Source organism: Aulonocara stuartgranti, assembly GCF_965226115.1.
Source record: "Aulonocara stuartgranti genome assembly, chromosome: 11".
NCBI lineage: Eukaryota > Metazoa > Chordata > Actinopteri > Cichliformes > Cichlidae > Aulonocara > Aulonocara stuartgranti.
Window position 1 is genome coordinate 4,099,637 of NC_138947.1, and position 22,729 is coordinate 4,122,365.

A 22,729-nucleotide genomic window follows, 5' to 3' on the forward strand; every position below is an offset into this window, starting at 1 on the left:
CTCTAGACTCTCTTAAAAAGTCTGTCTCTCTTAAAAAGAAAAATGTTGTCATTCCATAATTGATAAGACTTTTCAATAAAATAACTAAAATTACCTTCTGCCTACCATTGATTTCATATTTCTAAAATAAATAAGCTTTTACCAATATTTTTCTGTATACTGAATAAGGGTGTATCATCTCCCGCTTCGCCCCCCTCTGCTGTTACATTGTCGCCGTTTTCTTCTTCTTTGAATGGTATTATTACCTTTATTTCCAATTTCATTTGTTCTGCTTCTTCTTGAGTTTGAGCATACTGGATGCATCGCTAGTATATTGTTGCCATTTATTGTTTGCACACCCACTCCATTTTTAATGCATTTATATTTATAGTTTATTAAACAGCCCACAGTCATGTAGACGTTCCATAAGTTTCTGTAATCAAATTTGTCCAGGTTAAGCATGGTGTGAAGAGTAGCATCAGGGCTCCAGCTGCCAGGCATTTTTAAAAAGCACTCTGAGGAGAGTCATTTTCACGATTGAGTCTCTCTGAGTCGTCTCACTCACACTTATTATCAGGATTTTGCCAGTAAGATGAACCCACCCCTAAGCCCATATTAACAAAGTCTTAGCCTATCTTGGATAAATGAGTCGTCTTGTGCAGGAAAAGCCGTTTCTGGCTGTATTCTTCGTCTTTGGATTTCTTGTATGCTGGCAAACATATAAACAAACATACAAGAAATCAAACTAGTATGTTTGCACATGCATTGGACACCAGGTGGTTCAAGGATTATGATGATTATGTGAATCATCTAAACCTAAGTAAATGTGTAGGGTTGCTTAAGCAACCAGTGTAACCAACCATGTTGTCCATTACCTTCATCAAAACACCCAATAAGAGAATATCTTCTGGAATACTCTTTCCCTCAAATAACACATCACCCTGCATTATGTTTTCCTGTTTCAGGCAGTGCATCTGACTGAGTACACCCTTGCTAATGCAGATTTCCACCCTGTTTTGTCATCAGAACTGCCTTAATTCTTTGTGGCACAGGTTCAACAATGTGTGGAAACATTCCTCCAAGATTCAGATGTATATTGACCTGACAGTATCACACAGTTGCTGCAGAGTTGTCACTCTCTTCATCCATGATTTGAATCTCCTGTCCTACCACATGGAACAGGGTGAATCAATGCTTTTATATTGTTTACTCTAAATTCTGACACACGCTGGAGGAAATATAAGGTGAAATCATCAGTCCATAATGCCATCCGAAATGTTGCAGAAGAAACTGAGGCTCATCAGACCAAGCAATGTTTTTGAGGTTTTTTTGTTTGTTTTTTCAACATAGTCTCAGGTTCCTGGTCTTAGCTGGTTTAGCAGGAATGAAACCCAGTGTCGTCTTCTGCTGCTGCTGTAGCACATCTGCTTCCAGGTACAATGTATTGTGTGTTTAGAGATGCTCTTCTGCATAGTTTGCTTTTAACAAGTAGTAATCTGAGTTATTCTGCCCTTCTTATCACCTCACAGCATTCCGACCATTCCTGTCTGACCAAAGAACTGCTGCTCACTGGGTATTTTTCTCTTCTTTTGACCTTTGTCTGTAAATCCTAGAGATGGCTGTGACGGGGAAAATCCCAGTAGACAATCAGTTTCTGAGACACTCAGACAGCCTGTCTGACAACCAACAGCTGTATTAAGTAAGTGTCACTTACCTTTCTTCCCCATTCTGATGTTCAGCCTGAAATTCAGCAGGTAATCTTGTCTACATACTTTCAGTCGCTGCCATCTGATTGGTCTATTAGATATTTGTGGCAATGAGTGGATGAACAATAGTACCTAGGGCGAGTGAATATCCCATTATACTTAATGGTAATATAAAAAACAAAATAATTCTTTTAATTTGTTTATTCATCATGATTCTTTGTTATCCATTGTGATTCCAAAGGGTCACAGAAAAATGTAAACCCAAAAATCAACAATGAGAAAATATAAGAAAAAAAAATCTCACACACCTTTAAACAGAAATGATGCCGCCATATTTACTCTAATTATGATTTATAACTGGTATTTAACATTGATGTATTTACTTGTGTTTCATTCTCATTTACAAAATACATAAAATCAAAGACAACATACAGTATTGTTCATTTACACTGCTTTTTTTTTTTTTACAGCTTTTTGTTTTTTAATATTTATGATACCACAGTTTCTAAACTTACAATCAACTACAGTTTCTACAGCACAGTACAGTGACAAGGGTGATAAATTCTTCCTTACATTTAATTAATGGCAATGCAATTTTATTGACAAAGGCGTCAAGACTTAGGGTAGCTTCAGAGAGTACACACAAATGTCAGCTGTTTATTTCTGTGTCATTATTGAGCCAACAACCAGCATTTCCGTGGACAAGGCCAGCGTATAGCTAATGTGCTCCGATTCCCAATAACTTCAAAGGAGAGAATAAAAGACAAATATCCAAACACTTATTGCTTTGATAACTTTTTGCACTCACAATTGACTGTTGCTCAGGCCACACGTTAATTATAGAAAAAACCCTGTAACATAAGCTAGGATATGTATCTACAAGAGACAATCTTGACGTGAACCGAGTCACCGAGACATGTTAGCGTCTTGACAGTGTACCATGCTAAACAAATACAACGATTATCTTGACATCCTTGCTCTTAATTTCATGGGTGATACAGGACGATATACAGAGAATTGAACTGCTAACGCTTGGCATTTATATTTATGCTGTGAATGTGCGTTTGTGTATCAGTGTGCTCTTAAGGGAGGATCTGGCTAATTTTATTTTCAGGCTCGCTGGCCGTTTGGGCTTCTAAAGATGTTATTTGTTGCAGATTTCCAACAAGAACATCTGAACCCTTAAAGTCAGATTTGTTAAGAGTCGTGAAAAGATGAAAAGTCCAGATGTTCTTGTTTCATGTGACGGGTGGCAAAGACTGACTGCAACATTGGTTTGAAAGGCTTATCTTATTAGTTACATTAGTTATTTTTATTTACATATCTTCATATGTATAACAGAGAATTAATGGTATCATATGTAAACTCAGGGCATAGGAAATATTTGGCAATAATTAATGAGAGGTGGTCTCATGGCACACTCATAGATGAGGGGTCCGATGTCAGATTTGGATCAGAGTGAGACGGGAAAATGTATAAAGGGCAGGTCACTGTCCTGGTGGAGGGGGGGGTTTGCGTGAGCACCTCATGTTCACAATTACAAAATTGTCATTTGGTAGATTTTGGTCATTGTGCTCTTGCTAAACCTTGTCTTTCACTTCACTTTCTAGCAAGGCCGCATCCAGATGTGTCGAGAAGGAATCGAGGGATTCTCCACTGTGCCTTTATGACAGTGTTCATTTAGTGCAATGGTTTGTCTGTTGTTTTCGACTGTCTCGAGTCTACGTATGGCTGCTATCCTAAGAAAATGGCAGTCTGGAGAAAAGGATTGTATTCTTGTTAATCTGGCATGTCGATGATTGTTTTTCTTAAACATTGCAAATGTGAACACATCATAATCATTTTGCGGATCAGGGGAATGTGGCAATATTTTCTGTGCTGTTGTATGTGTGGAATTTATGACAGTCAGCCCTTGGCAGTGAGTTCTCTATGATGAATTTCATGTTATATCTGGATACCTTTCAACCATACAGCAGACTTAAACACAATGTCCAAAATTCACACTCTCATCAGCATAACAATCCCCTTGAAATGCAGTAAATCCTGTAACAGGCCTAAAGAACATACAAGCCCCAAAATAAGAACAATTAAGATGAATAACTCTCGTGCGATCACATGTCCTTTACTTTGCCTGAAGTACTTTACAACAGCTCAAATATTTACTCTCCAACTGTTGAACTGTATTTTTTCTTGTTTCAAGAGCAAAAGACAGATTAAGGGACAGTTTTTTTGTTCTCTGACTTAAAGTGCTATTGTTCCACCTTGCTTCGGTGTAAGCTGTGGAAAGCATCGTTCCCTCTCCTGAATCTAAGAGAATCAGATGACACTTGCGTTGGCGTGCACCAAGTGCCCAAAAATCAACAATAGCATCTTTACAGAAATCATGACCTAGCTACTCAGTATTTTCAGGTGGCAGCACAGTGGCTCAGTGGTTAGTGTTTCTGCCTCACACCTGTAGGCTCTCAAACCTACAGAGGACTGTGCTGGAACCCTGGGCGTGTCCAGGTTAAAGCTGCTGACTGTGGTCCACGACAGGCTTACAAATGAGATGTTGCAATATTTTCCTGTTTCTTTTGTTTGGTTTGGTTTTTCTATTGAACTACACCAGCCAGTGGTATTACTCAGCATCGCTCTTCATCTACACATGACGAGAAGCTCATGATGTGCAAATGACAGAGTGACAGGATATAAATACTGCTGCCATGTTAGCTCGCTGCAAACTTCTTTTGGTGGGGAGGTGGAGACAATGGAGAGAAAATTATTTATGTGTAACATTATTCAAATCGAGGTTTGTGGAGTTTGGGTGAAAAAAACATGCAAATCTGATTTGGTTTGAACTGTCCTTTAATCATGTCCAGTACTGTATGTTATCGTGCCTTGTTAGTTATCTACTGTATATTAGATAGGTTACTCCACATCCATCCACAAATCAAAGTTGCATTTGTGAAATGGTAGAAGACAAAATAAATAAATAAAAACAAAATATTCAATATTGCACAGAGGTTCAATATTGCACCAAGAAGCACACTCACATTAATGAAAACATTCAGCTCAAACAGATAAAGGTATTTAGGTCAGCTTACACATCTAACACAATCTATGGCTGCATCTAAAACATTAGCTTGTGGGGTAACATTTAAAAAACTTTCTATTATCTTCTTCTTTTTTTTCATGTGTAATAACCAGATTAAATCTGTGGCATGTGCTTTAAGAACAGTTCAGAAGTATTGGATCCCTACATCAGAATAAAAGCACTGTGCTGTCTTTTATGGATAAAAAATATCAAAATACAACTTAATTCAGAGTAATTGATGGGCAGATGCAACATGTGCTGCTTACATGTTGTACTCTCAGTTTTCATAACGTTACATACATACGTTGTGACATGCAGAACACCCTCCAAAGCATACAAGAGACAAACATACTGTAAGTCTGGGAGAAAGAGTACTAAAAAGGCATTTCTCACAAAGGGATATACAGAGTGGCTGGAAACGATGATTGAGTGTGAGATTCTAAACATTTTCTTCAAGTCAGGAAAATGTTAGGGGCACTCACACTGACAAGTGGTTGTGCTTTACATGTACATTTCAACAGATATCTTCACCTTTGTGATTTAAATGGGTTTCATGGTAGAATGCAGTTTTCCCTTTGAGTGGGAAATGTGTATGTATGACCTTATGGCTGCTTGGAGGTGAGCGGTGTTTCACTATAGCAATGCAATAAAGGGAGAGAGGAGCTCAATGGAGCTCCTTATCGCAACAAAAGCAAACCTGGAATGTTCTATTATCTAAAAAAATGGCAGTTAGTCTGTACACCAACACAAGACCTCAGGAGATAAAGAATGACGACAGATCTTTGTTAAGGAGGAAGCCAAGAGAAGAGTGTCTTGGTTTTACCTCGCAAAGTCAAAAATGCTTCAAATCAAGGCAGAAAATGTTGCATTTTTGAGTCAGTGTCCAACAATGGTAAAGCACTCAAGACTGGAAAGGTGAGTTGGATTTGCTCGGAAGAATGGAGGTGACTACAGAGAATTCTGCAACAATGGCTAGTGGTCATTTCTATGAGTCTATTTGCATGGCTCATCATCAAGAGTCCCCATCCCTGACCTCCAACCCCAGAGGAATGTATTTACAGTGTGGGAGACAGACTCTAATAACTAAATATGTCATTAACTATGTTTCTGGTGTTTTCATCTTTTCCAATTTAGAGTAACAATGAGGCACAGGCAGCAGATTTTACTTTAGCTTTTTCTTTTTTACAGCTCTTTGTGGAATGGAGTTGTACCAATCAAATAATTACTAATATTTACCTGCATTACAATTTACTCTTGTAGATGGGGAGAGGTTAGAGTGCAGGATTTGGAGGGCTCTTGAGCTATTCGTTCACAGTGTGGCAAAAACTCTTCTGCCCTCTGGAAAGTTGTTGGTGCCACATTATTGCAGCACCTGGCCCCGCGTCTCAGGTAGTTTGAGGGCCAGAAAACTGCCTGCTGCCAGTGCACCTGAGGCAAACAGGATGGGTACAGCCTTGGTTATGCCAACGAACGAAGTGAAGATGCTTATGCCTAACACCGCCGCTAATTTACAGAGGGCGTTGAGGAAGCCAAATGCTGTGGTTCTGAGAAAAGAAAGATAAGAAGCACAGAGTCACTTCGGTGCCTGAGCATGTTTAAAGTAAACCAGCAGAGAAAACAGTTGCTTGAGTTACCACAGGGTGGTGCTAGAGCTCCTAAAAATCAACAGCGTTTGGCACGCTACTAAAGGTAGTGCTCCTCTTTGATGAGTCTGACAACACAGGTGCTCTTACTTTATATTACTTTCAATATATATATATTATACTACAAGTTATAAATATAAAGTGGAACCCAGAGAAGCTCCTTTTAAAACCATTATTTGGAATCAAGAAAACCCAGAATCCCACAATGTCATCCATCCCTGCAAGCCAACCAATCATAAAGGGGCATCTGTTATGACATAACTTAACACGTCACAGCCTTTATGGTGTCAGGGAGATTTCTGGGCTTGCCTGGATTACCTACCTCTTGTCAGAGGGATAGAGCTCGACGGTCAGCACGTCCAGGGAATTCCAGGAGGCGATGCTAATTCCTCCAAACAGGCAGAGCAGGGCAATCATAGCTGATTCGCTGTTGCCAAAAGAAAGGAAGAAACAGCTGATGCAAGATATCACGCTTGAGCCCGCTGTGGATAAAGAGGGGGAAAGAATGATGTCAGAAGAACTGATGGGATTCCTGCATAACTCAGCTGAAAATGACTGAGGATCAAATCATTTTGCACCTTTGCACATAAATCTCTATTCCACAGAACACTTATTAAACAGATAAAATAAAATGATCTCTCTTTATCTCCCTCTATTTTTCTTTTTCTTATCTAAATCTATAGCTATAATTTCTCATTCTGACCAATAGGATACGTTTCCAGACCAAACAAAATTGTTCCATTGTTCCATCTATATTGCTTTTGGATGAGTTGCCCTTGAACAGAACTAGATGGCATCCAGAAATCTTATCATGAGCAGGTTAATGTAGGAAAACTACACATAATAAGGTTTGTGGATTTCTTTTTTCACAATCTGGACTGTGCTGCTTGTTGGCTCTTTTAGCACCACACGGCAAAAGAAGTAATCTTCCACAGGAAAGTTGTCTTTTCATGCCCTCAGGCAGCAGCTGATAAAAGTTCTTTAAAACAAGTGATTTACAGTGCAGAGGGAGTTATATTTAAACGTGTGCTGTATTTATATTTAAAAATGAATTGGATCAAAGCAGGCCTAACTTCTGATTCAAGCACCACTGAGTAACATGGCCCATACCAAGCATCCTCAACCGTCCGATCTTGTCCATGAGCAGCGCAGAGACGATGTTGCCTGGCAACACAGCCAAGGTACCCAGGAAACTGACAAAGTAGACCATGTAGGCATTATTTTCATCGCTTATGTCACTGAGCAGGCAGCCCTCTTTGTTGTGCAGGAAAGTGCTGTTGATGAGCTTACAGTTGATCAACCTGTACTTGAAAAGATCTGTGAGGAGAAAGAAGGGATAAGGAGCGATGTTCAGGATAGCAGGAGAGGAGACAGAAAGAGTAAGAGGTTCAAAGAACTGGTCAGTAAACTGCTGTCAGGTGGACAAAGCAAGACACTTTATTAACACTCAGTGAATGATACTAAGAGGACAACATTTGCAAGATCAAATATTACTCTTGGACCACAGAGGGGTCACAGAAAATCTGTCGATCAGAAAATTCACACAAGTTGTATTCACTAAGCAGCATAAAAAAGCTGCTTTGGTGCTGAATTTACGAAATAAAGAACACAAGATTACAATGAGCAGGTCCTGTCAAAATTAAGCTCTCTAGTAATGAACCTATAGGATGAGCAGCAATTCCAAAATATTTCCCAGAAGAGAAAATCATCTATCATTCACTGCCAAGTGGAGAATAATGGAAGCAACCGAAGGATGAATGTGAGGAAATGAAAAGGAGAGAGAAAATTAAACTACAGTAGCTCAAATCCACATTCTGGGGGTATTTTGCTACCCTGGAGCTGGACACATGCAGCCATACTGAAGCATGACGCTGAGCCCAAATAAACCTAAAAGAAGAAAACTGAGAGCTGATTGTTATGGACTTTTCTCCATTTAATGTCGACCCCACTTAATTTTTATGGGCACAGTCAAACACTGTGAAAGTTAAACATTCATGACATTTTTACTCAGGATTAGATGATTTTTTTTATTACCAGACCTGTGGTGCCTTTTCCAATTCTTCAGTCTGTATTTAGAGGTGAATCAAACAAACTTCTGTTGCGTATCCAAATTTTGATGATAGGCAACGTACATTGAACATGACATGCGACACAAATGCAAATGGAGAATGTAAGATGAATATGAAACACCTGGGTGCAAAAGAACTGGGATTGTATTAGATGTTTTTTAAAATATAAAGATGTTAATCATCTCTGAAAATGTGACGATATTTATGCTAAGCTTCATTCAGATTGACTCACGCAGATACGGTACATGCAGCCATATGTTACAATTATTATTCTAAAAAGATTTCCTGATATGTCAGACCTTAGAAAATGAAAGTGTGCAAAGTTGAGCCTTTTTTAAACCTGTAGATCTGTACATTCAAAGACTAAAATGAGGTACAGCCCAGCTGCATTTTTCATGTGTTATTTCCTCGTCATTCTGCAGTGTAAAAATAAGGTGCACCATGGCAACTAGCACTAAAGTCTCAAGTTCTGCATAGAAAACCCAAAGAGACCTTAATCCTTAATAAGCAAACAAGTTTCTAATTTCCATTATAACAAGGAACTCCTGGCCAGCAGTGATAGCACAGCTGAGTGATCGCTTGACTTGTGTAAAGACTGCAAATAACCAACAAAGCGAGACCAGGGCGGTGTTTGCATGTGTGGACACAGCTGCTGAATCTGAAACTGTGTGATATAGATTTCCACATGTGGTATCATTTGTCTTTTTCAGTGAAGAAAGAATAACATTAATATAACAATCCCCCGGTGTGTAAGGGGATTTTGCAGCTCCAGAATACTCAGTTCAGTATAGATCCAGTCATTCTGTGAAGGTGAATAAGGAAGCAATTTAGCAGTCTGACAAACAGCCAAACTGCTCAGAGAACACACAGAGCGCACAGAACTCACCGGTAACTATGTATTTACTAGACAGTAGCAACAAACTGTCACTTTTCAACAGAAAACACAGGAGTGAAACTGAGCCAGTAGAACTACTTGCAAGGAAGTTATTTATAAAGAGACCTCTGAAAGGTCTATAAATAGCAAAGAAAGAACAGGGGCACAGAGCAACAGCAACATTACATTTTTACCATAAATGTCCATATATAATTTATTCTGCATTTTTTCAGGGCCTGCTGAAACACACATAAAAGCTTCTAATTTAAAGGTTTTACTTATACAAGACCATATTTTCCTATTATAAAACACCTGCGAGTGTTTGTATGTGTGTTCCCTACCAGTGTTGTAGAAAAGGGTGGCAATGAAGGTGCAGTTCTTGAAGAAGGTGTTGGTGGAGGTGATGTCCTCAAAGTAACACTCCTCAAAGAGGGAATCCTCAAAAACCATAGACTTCATTTTCAGGTTCATAAACCTGCAAGCGAACACATGGAGGAACAGTGGAATTAAGGAATGGAGGCATGGAGAAAATGAACGGGTGCAGCACGGAGGTGGAGAGCAGACAGAGACAAAGGAAGATGCAAAGAGACAGAGAAACAAGTGATTTATCACAAGAGTGTCAGATATGGCATTAGCATAATGCTGTAAATTTGTAACATCTGAAATCACATGCAGAGTTCAGGCTGAAAAGGCAAGGTCAAAGGAAACATCAAAGACAGGCTAGTTGAACATGAAAAAGTCCCCAGGGCTTTCATGCAATCAAACCAGTGTTTAGAATAAAACATTTCGGAGCCTCATTTATATTTGCATCTCATTTGTTGCCGTCCACCACAAGCTAGTTCTGTCTGAATGAATTCATTCATTAAGCGTTGGACCAAAAGGCATCTGACTGACATGAAGCCCAATTCCAAAGGATTCGCTGTCATTCAAAACGCAAACACTAATGAGGAGTAAAAGACAACTCACTTGTCGTTAAAGTACTCTCCTTGACGGTGAACCTGGTTTTCCAGGGTGAAGTTAAAGGTGACGTGTTCTACCTTCTCCTTGACAAAAACCTTGGTGCGCGAGGAGTACTCCTGCTTCTGCAGGTATTTGATCATGTCGGGGAACCACACCGTCAAACCATAGTAGCTGGAAGACAAAGAAAAATTCTCTCACAGAAAAGATCAATTTACCTCTAAGAGAAAAGGGAAAAAAGAGCCAGAGACGCTTTATGGTTATACATAAGTGTCATTTCTTTTTTACCATCTACATAATATGAATTTGCAAGCCGTTTGTTCAGCGCTCTGTTGGAGAGAGCTCGAGGTAATTAAGCCTTCGATTAAGCCTTTAATTAAACATAATGTTGTGTACTTTTGCTCAGGAACAATAGAATATAACGTCCAGGGAAATTTGATTAGTGACTGGCTTCTAGAAGGATGTTGGAAGACGAGCGTTACTGAGTAAATTAATATTTCAGTGCACTATGGCTTTATGGATTTTCGTTATTAGTTATATACATAATATATTGGCACTAACTGAAATAAATGTTAGATAAATCCAAGTAATGTTATGTTTTGCTTTAGCAAACTACTGTATCAAACTGAACCTGTTTACCAGGCTTAGTAAAGGTTCACTGGTGAAAATTTATTGTCTTGCATGCCTTTGAACGTTAAAATAAATTCACATCAATTCATTATTTTGTGGATCGTTATAAAGATTGCAGCACATGATTCACATTATTTTAAATAAGGCATAATATTTTATTGCACCTTCCGCAACGTGGTAAGTGGTGCCTGAGGACAATCACATTTTTAGGATATGTGTTAAAGATTATTTAATACATGAATATTTCTGTGAAATAGGGCAAGCTGTGCTTTGGTATAGTGGCCAGGCTGCAATGGCATCACAGCCGCATGATTCTTCAGATGTAACGATGACTGTGGAGCAACAGTAACATGATGAACACCAAGATGGCCATGAGAGAGACACCATGAATAACTCTTTGGACCCTGCAGAAAGCAGTGCTGTCATCCTGGAACAGATCCCATCAGGATAGAAATGATGATCACAGAATAAACGTGATCGCCCAAGACTTTGTTCGTATTGATTTGTAGTGCTCATGCCAACAAAACAGCATAACCCTGTGGGAGGGGTCATGGGTTCAGGGTGAATCTCTATTTGATTCTGCTTTTTCATTCTCAGCTACAAAAAGAGCCATTTGAGTGATTCAGCAGCACTGCTGACACTAAATGACATGAAAGTGATCGCATCCATTCGCAGATCCTGCTTCAAGCCCCTTTTTGTTTTATACTCACTGATAAATTCCTGCTTTCACCAACTATTATAATTATGAACCTGCCGTGGCCAGCTAGACCAGGAGATAATGTTGGCCTTTACATTTAAATCACCAACAGCCAACTGACTCCTGATAAACAAACACAAAGCCGCTGTGATCAACAGCCATCTGCTCTTTTTAGTTTAGACAAATAAACAGATTTCACTATGCAACACAGAAAATCCTGCATTAGTTAATACACCTGATCCTACCTGAAGGACATAGAGAACCACACAGCCATCATCATGTAGGTGGTGCGCCGGTACTCGGGAGAGAAAATGGTCTGGAAATTACTCCAAACCTGAAGAAACACACAGACAGACACAAGAGATGTGCAAAGAGAAAGTAATAAATGTAAAGTACACTCAGCTAAAAAGTCAATAGACTTCAGACATTTCTGAAAACAGGGTTCTTTTCACCAACTGTGAGAAATAAAAAGCATCTCCCAGAATCCCTTTCCAGTTTTAGTGTAAACAAAGACCGAAAAGGGAGAACACAAACACACAGAATCACTAAACACACAATAAGATCTAACAAGATAAACAGAGCCTTGGTGAGATTTTTAATATACCTTCTTTTTAGTTACAATTCCTTCAGATCAAGACCAGGTCCATTTTAACAAGTGAAGCCAACTCAAAGCCTGTCAGTGGAGTTCTGATCGTCACAGAAAACAAGATGCTGCCATTTGATTCTGTGGCTCTTGGCTTCTCAGACACAACCTTCAGTCGTCCCAGTTTTAAAAGATCAAAGCAACGATGGCAAAAAATGTTCCGTTTGAGCCTCCAGACCAGGACAACACAAACCAGTGGGAGACTAGATCCATCTTTAACCTCCTAAGACCCGAACTCTTCCACGGCATGCATTTTAATTTCTCTTTGATATTTGGACATATTGGGGCCCGATGAATGTAAAAAATGTGATGTCCACATATGTGAACGGCAGGTCCTAGGAGGTTAATACACAGTCTATGTTTCCACAGACGTAGGACTAAGTAAAGCAACAAAAAGTGTTATCAAAAGACTGTATACATTTTTCAAATCCACTGATTGTTTTCAAGTTAAAGTAGCTGTATGTAAATGTATCGCTGATATCACAAATTTGCTGTGCACATTTTCTTGTCCATTTGCAGCAACAAGGTTAATGAATTGTGTTTTGCTTTTCTAGTGTTGTTGACTGCTCAGAACACTTTACACTACAAACCACATGAGACCATTTACAGAAACATTCAGTTATTTATTCTATTCATTTCAGGCACTTTATCCATTACACCTGGTTCTGGAGTAGCCACGGATCAAAACAGACCTTCTAATTAATGGACAACCTCCTGAGCCACAAGTAGTTTGAATCCTTTCTCCTTTTCATTCTCGTTCTTTTTCATTTAAATATGTATCAAGTAAGAAATTGATTTTAAAAAAGAATAATCAGGGTTTTTTCTTACCTGATGGAAGAGCGTGGTGAGCTTTATCCTCCATTTCTCGTGCCAGGCAGCACCATCGCCCAGGTTTACCAGCTCATCCATCTGCTTCACTGTTTTGATGGTGGTCACCTGGGAGGTATGATTTAATTGTTCTGTTTAACGATTGTTAATCGTGCTCCTCTTGAGAGTGCTTTACAAATCTCTTTGTTAAAAAAGTTTCATAGAATAATCACACAACTTCATATAAAATGATGTATTTTTCCATTAAAGTTCAGTTAGTATTACAATGTATCCATGTTATGAGGCTAACAGCTGACCAGTAACACCACAATCTGTAAAACAGAAAGTTGTTTTAATAATTTTACTCAAAGAAAAGATTATAAAACATCTTTGAATCACCATTTTTCATTTAAATTATTAATATGAACTGTACAGCCTGAGGCATAAAGAGATTACAGAAGTTTAAAGAGCATCTGTTTTAACTCATTAATATGCAAAAATATGCAGCACAGAGCTCTAAACCTGCTGCACTCTATAAGCCCACAAACTGCAAACTATTATGATGATGTTATTTTCTGCATTAATGCAAAAGTGTTAGCATGAAAGAAGCTTAACATTCTTGAGTGTTACTTACAGAGAAGACCCTCTCGGGGTAACCCTTGGCCCTCATGTTGGTGTCGTGAACTTGCTTCAGAATCATCCACGCCTCGTCATGTTTGCCATTCTTTTAGGAGGGGCACAAAAAAAGATGTTTAGCAGATCTTTCATTTCCATTTTCAGTTAAATTAACGCAGCTTATATTTTATTATTTATTTATTATATTCGTTTTCATTTGGTGTTGTTGTCTTTCCATCATGGATGATTATTTGTTTTGGGTTTTTTGTTTTGTTTGTTTTTAGTTCATTGTTTGTTTTATTATGAATAGATTTTTAATTTTAATGTGACACTCGTTTTCAAGTTATCTTAACTTAGTTTATTCCTAACCATTTGAACTGAAGGCAACTGGACGTCTTTTTGGTTTCTTCAGTACTTAAAATCCTAGATAAAGACAAGATCTTTCATTTACCGTTTGTAAACTAGGTCTGGGCATATAGGAAATCTTGTGCAGTACTTAGAGTCACATTCAGATAAATCCATATTTATACAACTATTAAACAATGTGCACACTTAGATAAATTACGTTTTTGTTTTTCTTAAACAGATAAAGATGTAACCTTCGTGCCCTTGGAGGTGGTTCTGAGATTCACGCGAGCCAGGGGTGTGGCTACTTTCTGAAACACAGCCATACTTCAACATCCTTTGAGCTATTAAAGTTACGCTGGTCACAATTGGCTCGCAAAGAATCTCGAGACTGCGTTATGGGCAGCTGATAGCTGGTGTCGTGAGCCACCACCTCTGTTCAGTGATGATCTTTCACAGTGGACATAGCTGGCCTCTTGGATTAGAAACTGAATATTTTCATGAATCAAAAAGAAATCCACTTGCTTTTATTTCTAGCCTTCAGAATACCATGACCTGGATGATTAAGAACGTGCAGGTTATATATAGTGCAGAGTCTTCAGTTGTCAGTTCATGTTCCTCACCCAGCGTCTTGTTTTGTATTTTATGACCTTTTCATTTTGCTTTGGATTTTACCTCAGTCTGCTGCCTCTGCATTTATTTCTCTGCCTGTAATCTTGCCCTCCATTTGATTCTTATTCTTCGTTAAATTTCAGTAAGTGCTGCAGTTATGTTTATGTGAAAGCCTGACTACATTTCAGTCCAAATCGAGACTAAACCACACACAGTACACGTGGAAATGTTTCAAAATGCCAAATGAGAGGTTGTTGATTCTACAGTGTTTTATCTTTGTCTGCCACCAGCTGCAGCTTCATTTACTAAACTGAGATATTCTGATGTGAATGAAAGTGCGTGGGACGTGAGTGCAGGTGTAAAATAAAATAAATAAGTAAATATGTAGAAACAAGGAGATACAAGAAGTGAGAACATCTGGTGGTATAAACCAGCAGCTAACATGATTAGCTAAAAGTGGTTTAGTACTAAAATACTGACAACATGCCTGATTTTTTTTATATATTGGGCATTTTTAAATAAAAATCAGTTTTTTTTTCTGTGTCAGTGTTTAAAACATACTGAACTGAATTCAGAATCTATGATGTATATTTCAGAATCTCCAATGTTCAGATTTCTCCTGGACGATAAATATGTACATATTAAGTTATTCAAAATGTTTTGGAAAAGTGCATAAGCAGCACTTTGTCTTTAAGGCTGTTTATGCTTTCAAGCATTCAAAATGTATTCAAAAATATATTTCCACAAGGTCTAAGTGGGGTATGAGCTGTCAGGCTGACCTCAAGGTAAAAGCGGGGGCTCTCAGGCATGGTGGTGAGGGCAGAGATGGCCGCCACAGAGGGGAAGGCACACACCAACACAAAGACACGCCAGCTATGGAACTGGTAGGCTGAGCCCATCTGGAAACTCCAGCCTACATGAGGAAAGGAAGCAAGAAGAGACGTGAGACAGAACTGCAGCATTTGTCATTTGCAATAAAAACTGTAGAGAAATGTAAAGACAAAATTAGCATTTACATAGCTTAGAATGGATACTGGCCTACTGGTGCGTGAGGAAACAATCTCGAAGCTTAGAATGTTCATATTTAAATACTGTACATTTTCTTACCATAGTGTGGGATGATGGCCCAAGCCATAGCAGATGCGTAGATGCCACCAATCATCCAGAACATGCAGAGCCAGGACAGATGCTCTCCTCGCTTCTCTTGGGCGAGGAACTCAGAGTAATAAGAAAACACAATTGGGATGGAGCCACCAATGCTGTGGAGTTAAAACGGAAGGTAACCGAATTAGAAAAGGTAGCATCTGTTCCCATAACAAAAGATTCAGTCATTTGTGATTTTTTTTATTTATCAGTGAATGACTGAGAATTCATTGAACTGTCCATCTTGGTATTATATACATACTTTCTTGCATGTGTGCTAATATTAAATGAAATATTTCTAAAGATTTGTAATATAGATATTAATTCTGTTTGTGTCTTTCAACTATAGCATGTACAGCAAATCATTTTAATGGATTTCACCAAAAATGAAAACAGAAAAATATTTATGAATTATTTCTTACAACCAGCTGAAAGGGCATGATTTCATGCAGGCTGTCATTCTGCTGGCATTCTGCTATAACCACCAGCAATGAGCACAAAATGCTTTGACTAAAATCCTTTTACAACAGCCTTAAGATGCTGCATGCAAGTAAAACTACAGACAGGTTGGCTTGTTGCAGTAGGTCAGTGTTCACATTGTTAGTCAATGACTTTGGACCATGTTATGGAAGCTGTTGACGTTTCTAAGCCCAAACCTGAGGAAATGGGAGGCCCAAAAGTACCTTTCAACACTTCACCTGAGATACAGCAAACACCAAATACAACCAGTATCTAAGGGCACACTATTTTTTTTTCTTTTAATGAAATATAGCCACTTCATATTTAATCTGCTCTGTGCCACGTGACATTGCTCTGCTTATCAGTTTGACTGATGTACTACAGTGGGTCGTGACTGCCTCATCTCCAGCTCTGGCAGCTGTGTCTGAGTGACTCATCTATCCCCTTACCCCACACCAGAGATCAGGCGGCACAACAGGAAGGAGCTGTAGCCCTGGACGAAGGACGAGAAGAAGGCAAACACACTGTTGATGGAGAGGGAGATGAGGAGGGTCTGCCGTCGCCCGATTCGGTCGGCCAGGCCGCCCCACAAAAACGCCCCAACCATCATCCCCAGGTACACAATCAGACCTGGAGGGAGGGGGGATTAAGAGGGAAGAGTAATGGAAGAGAACGTCATGGGAAGAGATAATGAGACGGAGAGAGACAAAGGGCAAGATAATGAGTTATTATTCATCAGTAAACTCATTGATATTACTTCCAGCCTCCACTTGCACTTTCATTAAACTTCCACTGCCCAGTAAATTAGCTCATCTGACTGCCTCACTGGACTCAAGCATTTTGCATTAAGCATGAAACAGCAAGTTAATGCAATATAATCATCCAAACCATATATTTCATAGCAGAGAGGGTCGTGGCGTACATCTTATTCACAACAGATTTTGTGAAATATGCAAAATATCATCCTTCACTATGTGTATAATAAAAAAGAAACACTGATCTATCCCTAAATTGTATAAATGTATTTTTCTTTTAAAAAGCAGCAAAGTAAAGGAACCAGAGAGACTGATTACTGGACAATACTAGTTTGAGTAACAGTAAGTGACCGAGAAGAGACAGGAGACTTAAACAGGGAGGTGGTTTCAAGGGGTTCTCAAATTTAATCAAGACCATGTGTATTATAGTACAATACACACGTATTATAGTATTATAGTATAATCAGGTTGTAACTGAGAGCTGGGTTTCACACAAAAGACAGTTAAGCATTTTTTTCCTTGTTTCCTTGTTTCCTTGTTGCAATATTTCAGATGTGTATTTCAGAAAGTGTGAGCAGGCAAAAGATGAATCTCTAAAACTGGAGCATGGAGCAAAATGCAGGTGGCAATTAGCTGATGTTAGCACAAACCTAGGAAATGGGCCATGCTGAGCTTATATTCAAGCTCAAATATGGTATAATCTGTAATCAGATCAAATAAATGAACTTTAGAGGTGTTGGTAAATGATTATTAGCTTTAACTAGAGCTTTATTACATTCATAATATGAAATATTAGTGTTTTGGAAACTATAAGGTTTATATAATTACACTGAATAGTTTTAGTGACATACATGGATATATACTCATCTGAGACACTGGCTAAGTTGAATGAGCTAGCATGCATTAAAGACCTGGGCTTAATAATGATGTCACCAAAAAGGTGACAATCTTCCAAAACATGAAAGTGCTGATAAAAAAATCTTAGACAAAGGCTGGAACCAGAGAACAGGAACAAACTGCTGCAGCCTTAAAATAAGTATACATGTTGTGTTGCTTTCCTATAAATGACACCTCTGTTTGAATCTGAAGAAACCTTTTCATCACTCGCTGCCCCTAAAGATTTTATTCTTTTACAACTTCAATACAATCCCTTTAGTGGCTGCTTCCTGGTGTTTCTACCCAAATGAAATTCTCTATACAGCCAAACAGTATAAACTGAAACCCGTGGATAAAACTGCTTTATTCTCTTCTGCATCAGGAAGTTGCCACCAGGGAGGAGATGCCGTTAACAGAAACAAGCAGCACCTTTGTCAACCCGACTTGTGATTTAAGGTGCCAACATGACTCATATCCCACACTCTGTCTGTCAAACCTTTTCTCTCTCTGCAAAACTGATGATGCTCCCACACCACACATACACCAGTTGTTCTCCTGCAATCAGCACCTTATTGACATCCTGTCAACAGTGTTCGCACTCTGAGGGTGTTCAGTGAGACAAGTTATTGGTGAGATCACTCTGAATATTTAAGGAGAAACTTTTCACCATACTGTGTCTGATTGTGACATCTATATTTAAATTCTCATTATCACTTTTTTGTATGTGAAAAGGTAGTAATCATGCATTTGTATACTATTTTTTGGCAAGAATTAACCCCAAAGCTCTCAAAATATTCAATTGGATTGGAGAATAAGCACAATGTATTTTTTCTAGTGCATTAGAGTCAAATTTCTCAGTCAATTTTATTGATTAAGGATTAATTTAAGTGGCAAAGACAGTTGATAAAACAGTCAAAGTGCTAAAAAGTAAAAAGAACATCGAACCAGATCCAAAATCATTTTAAATCACCCTTTTGTGAAATACTACCCCCTGGAGGTGAAAGATTTAGTAAAATTTTGTGGAGTATTTTTAAGGCTCATTACTCTAAGAGCACAGGGTCACAGTTCTGTTCTGACTGTTTTATCTGACATTTCAAAAGATTGAGTAGAAAATGTCTCAATTAACTGTGATGCTGAAATTTTGAAAAAGTGTTAAAATGCATAGAATAATGCAATGCCTAGAGCTCCACAGGTTGCTGATTACTGACTATTGCAAAAACCCATTAGACTGAGTCACGTTTTTGGGGACCCTTTATGCTTTCCACAGTATCTGCACATTAGTGGTGCAACGGATCACGGTTGATCCGTAATCCGAACCGATCCCACTCCACGGTTCGGTACACACGTGATCTGAAGATTCGAAAAAGAAGGAAAAAAAGTATGTGTATGGTGCGCGTGGTGGGTCTGTCAAGCGATAGTTATGGCCAGCGCTAGCGGTCTGCGGCATTTAAGCAGCCCAGTCCGACCGGGCTGAAGCTATTACAGAAGCTATTGGGGTGTTTAGCTGCAGACAGGAGGCCATATTCCGTTGTGCAAAACAAGGGGTTTAAACTATGATGAACGTGCTTGATGATATCCCGTTGCGCGTCCGCTTTAGTGGCAAGATTGTTCCAAGCATGTATGAGCAGGAAAAGTTTAAAGTTATGGCTGAACTGTCCCAGGCATCTTCTGTTGCTCTAACTACTACAAACGGGTGGACCTCCAGGGCAACGGAAAGCTACGTGACCGTGACAGCTCATTATATCACAGCGGAGTGCGATATAATGAGCGGTATGTATTATTGTAGGGTCTACCTTACAATATAAAGCGCCTTGAGGTGACTGTTGTTGTGATTTGGCGCTTTATAAATAAAATTGAATTGAATTGAGTGGTAGATACAAAGCCCTACACTGCCCTATATTGTATCATTTTTTTTTTTTTAATAATTGCGTGGAATGAGTCTTGAGTTGAATGTTTTTAACAGGCAAAAAATACTTCATTAAGTAAATGTTACATTTTTGTCTTTTTTCTTTTTTTGCTGATCCAAAAATTGATCCGATCCGTGACTTAAAACCGTGATCTGATCTGAACAGTGAGATTTTTGATCCGTTGCTGCACCACTACTGCACGTGCACATGAAATGAGTGTCATTGTTATGGCAGATAAATGATAATGACAATGTTAATCCCTAAAAACTCCATTCACTGTGAAAATTCCCAACTTCAGAGGTTGAATATGCATTTATATCCCAGTCCACTTTGACCTTTGTTGCTGAGTTTGCTCTTCATAACAACAGTACTTCTGGATTTTGTTAATGATAGGGGCGTGGTCTCTTCAAATAACAGTGTTAGCGTCACCTTATTGAAATGAAGTTCTCAAACATAATTTTTGATGTTGTTGTGTACTGGGGTAATTATAATGGAATGACCTGATAAATAATACAACCAGGAAGCTAAAGAATGCAAACCACTGGGTGATGTCATAGTGGCTGTGTCCATCTTTTATGTACAGTCTATGACTAGAACCAGCAAAGTGATGAAGGACAGATCCGGTCTCACTGAGATATTTTGTCCCAGAGGAACAGTAGCACCATTTTGTCCAGGTTTGACTTAAACTCTGAGACATCAACCAGACAGGTGACAATTACTTCTTCTACTGAATTGTGAACTTCTAACTGAATTCAACACCACAGTGGTACAAGAAGCAGAGTGTATGTGTAAGACAGAACAAGGCCCAAGACGTAGTCTTGTCGAATTCCTGCTGTGAAGCAGCATGGCTCAGACACTGATCCTTTAATGTCACCCTGTGAGCTTTATCCTTCAGGTAAGGTGCAAACAGTAAAGGTGAAGAGCCAGAGACACACCATCCATTCAGCAGAGTGGTTTACTGAGAAACATTCAGCACACAGTTCATGAACATGAGCTGTGCATGTAGTGTCAATGCCAAGGAACAGATTCATTAAGGACTGCTGGGCTATAATAGATTTATTGCTACACAGGTCCTGGTATAAGTGTATCAGTGAACCTTGAGATGACATTGTTTTATCATGACAAGATTTTTCAGTTTCTGACCGAAAAGGCTGACTGCTATTTCAAGGTAGAATTCATGGGGAAAATCTGAAACGGTCATTAACCTGAGGACAAGTACCAGTAATCAAGGCACAAACTATACTCAATGCCATGGGAATCACATTGTTACATTTAATATTGTTTCTTGCATAACAAAAACAACACAGTCCTGCCAACTGCTAGTGGGTAAGACAGCGGTCCCCAACCCCCGGGCCTCGGACCGGTACCGGTCCGTGAGTCGTTTGGTACCGGGCCGCGAGAGTTGAGGCTCAGATGTGAAATGTATAGTTTTCAGGGTTTTTAACAGTTTTCAGCGTTGTTTTGTTATCGTTTTTATCGTTTACTCGGTTTTCACGTGTGTTATGAATAAATTTTCTTTTTTTCGGTACCAGTACTAGTTTTATTTTGTTGTATTTATCCGCGACACCTTAAAGGCCGGTCCGTGAAAATATTGTCGGGCATAAACCGGTCCGTGGCACAAAAAAGGTTGGGGACCGCTGGTGTAAGACATCCAGAAAAAATACTGAATTAGGCAGGGAAAAATAATTCTACACAGGTTTTAAACGCATCTGGTAATACGATCCGTTATTAAACAGTCTGACAGAGGTGCAAAGTGCTGGGATGATGAAGCTGGTTGAAAAGCCAGGTTAACACAGAGGATGGATGTCCTGAACTAGAATAATGTGACGGTGGGCGTCCTTTTTCTTTTTAAATGAAAAGACCTTTAAATGAAATTATTGAAGTGTGTATTTGTTTCTGGCTGCACATGTTTCATTCCTGCTGTCTGTCCTTTGGTTGTATATTTCAGTGTAAACTTTTGCAGCTGTGAAATGAGGAGCAAGGTGACTTTCATTCCCTTCATTGAACAAGTGTGTGTGTTATTAATGGTCACCCAATCATATCTGGTGACTTGTTTTATGCTTTATTTCCTTTTCACTCACTGCTAACATCCTATAGAATTAGGTTAAATCTTCAGGAGATTAAGAAGTACAGCAGAAAGTCCGCTGAAGATAAGGAATCATAAAGCTGTGTGTGTTCCAAAGCAGCGGTACCGCTGTGAGCTACTTCTCCTGGAAATATCCTTCATAGCAGCAGCAACAACTAGCAAGTGATGGTGATGATAAATGTCGCCGCATTGCAGCAGCATCAAAGTAAACAAACAGACAGACAGCCATAGTGAGTAGGATGGATCAAATGGTAAATATTTCTTTCTAAACCACCATATCCAGCTGGGAGCTGGAAGCCTGATTGCTGTCGTGACCAGTAACCACGTCATTATCATTTCCCCTGTCATCACATTTGCTTGTCTATGTGGCTAGAATGCATTAGCAGCTGCTTTTGGCTTGAGGATGAATTGTGTCCCAATTTATCGCTCTTCTATATCTGAGGGGTAAAATAATTAATTAAGAGGCTAACAAAGCTCGCCTTAAAGCTAAACCACAATGTCATCAATATTTAGTTTGACTAATAAAATAACATTATCTTAGGGAAGAGTTTGATTTAAGCCCAAGTTGTTGCTTTTATGTACTTTTAAATGGACAAATACGGCAGAAACCAACTAAAATATTAAAGGTAAAATACATTCTGGCAGTAAAAACAATATTTTTCACCAAATTCCTAAAGATGCACATAACAGTCGAAAGACCAATCAATACTACTATATTCCCAGTGGATGAACAGGTGGCTTCTTTCAGGTATTTCTTTTTTTTTTACAGCCTGTGGACTTTTACACTCGTGGAGCTGGTTTTGGCCACAGCAGGGAGCTCTTTACAGGGAAAAGCTGCAAACCAATCAGCAGA

General features: G+C 39.0%; 1 protein-coding gene across 1 annotated transcript in view; it reads right to left on the minus strand.

The window, feature by feature from the left end:
* Positions 1–1,888: 1,888 nt before the first annotated feature.
* The window catches only part of sv2a (synaptic vesicle glycoprotein 2A), a 47,686-nt gene continuing 26,845 nt past the window's right edge, over positions 1,889–22,729 (minus strand). Inside the window, exons 3-13 of the mRNA XM_082551711.1 lie at positions 16,702–16,882; positions 15,758–15,909; positions 15,430–15,563; positions 13,713–13,802; positions 13,100–13,207; positions 11,874–11,962; positions 10,311–10,475; positions 9,686–9,819; positions 7,512–7,718; positions 6,724–6,883; positions 1,889–6,302 (exon numbers count right to left, since the gene is read on the minus strand). Of these exons, the coding sequence (XP_082407837.1) occupies positions 6,119–6,302; positions 6,724–6,883; positions 7,512–7,718; positions 9,686–9,819; positions 10,311–10,475; positions 11,874–11,962; positions 13,100–13,207; positions 13,713–13,802; positions 15,430–15,563; positions 15,758–15,909; positions 16,702–16,882 (1,604 nt within the window). The 3' untranslated portion in view covers positions 1,889–6,118. The remainder of the gene's footprint in view (positions 6,303–6,723; positions 6,884–7,511; positions 7,719–9,685; positions 9,820–10,310; positions 10,476–11,873; positions 11,963–13,099; positions 13,208–13,712; positions 13,803–15,429; positions 15,564–15,757; positions 15,910–16,701; positions 16,883–22,729) is intronic.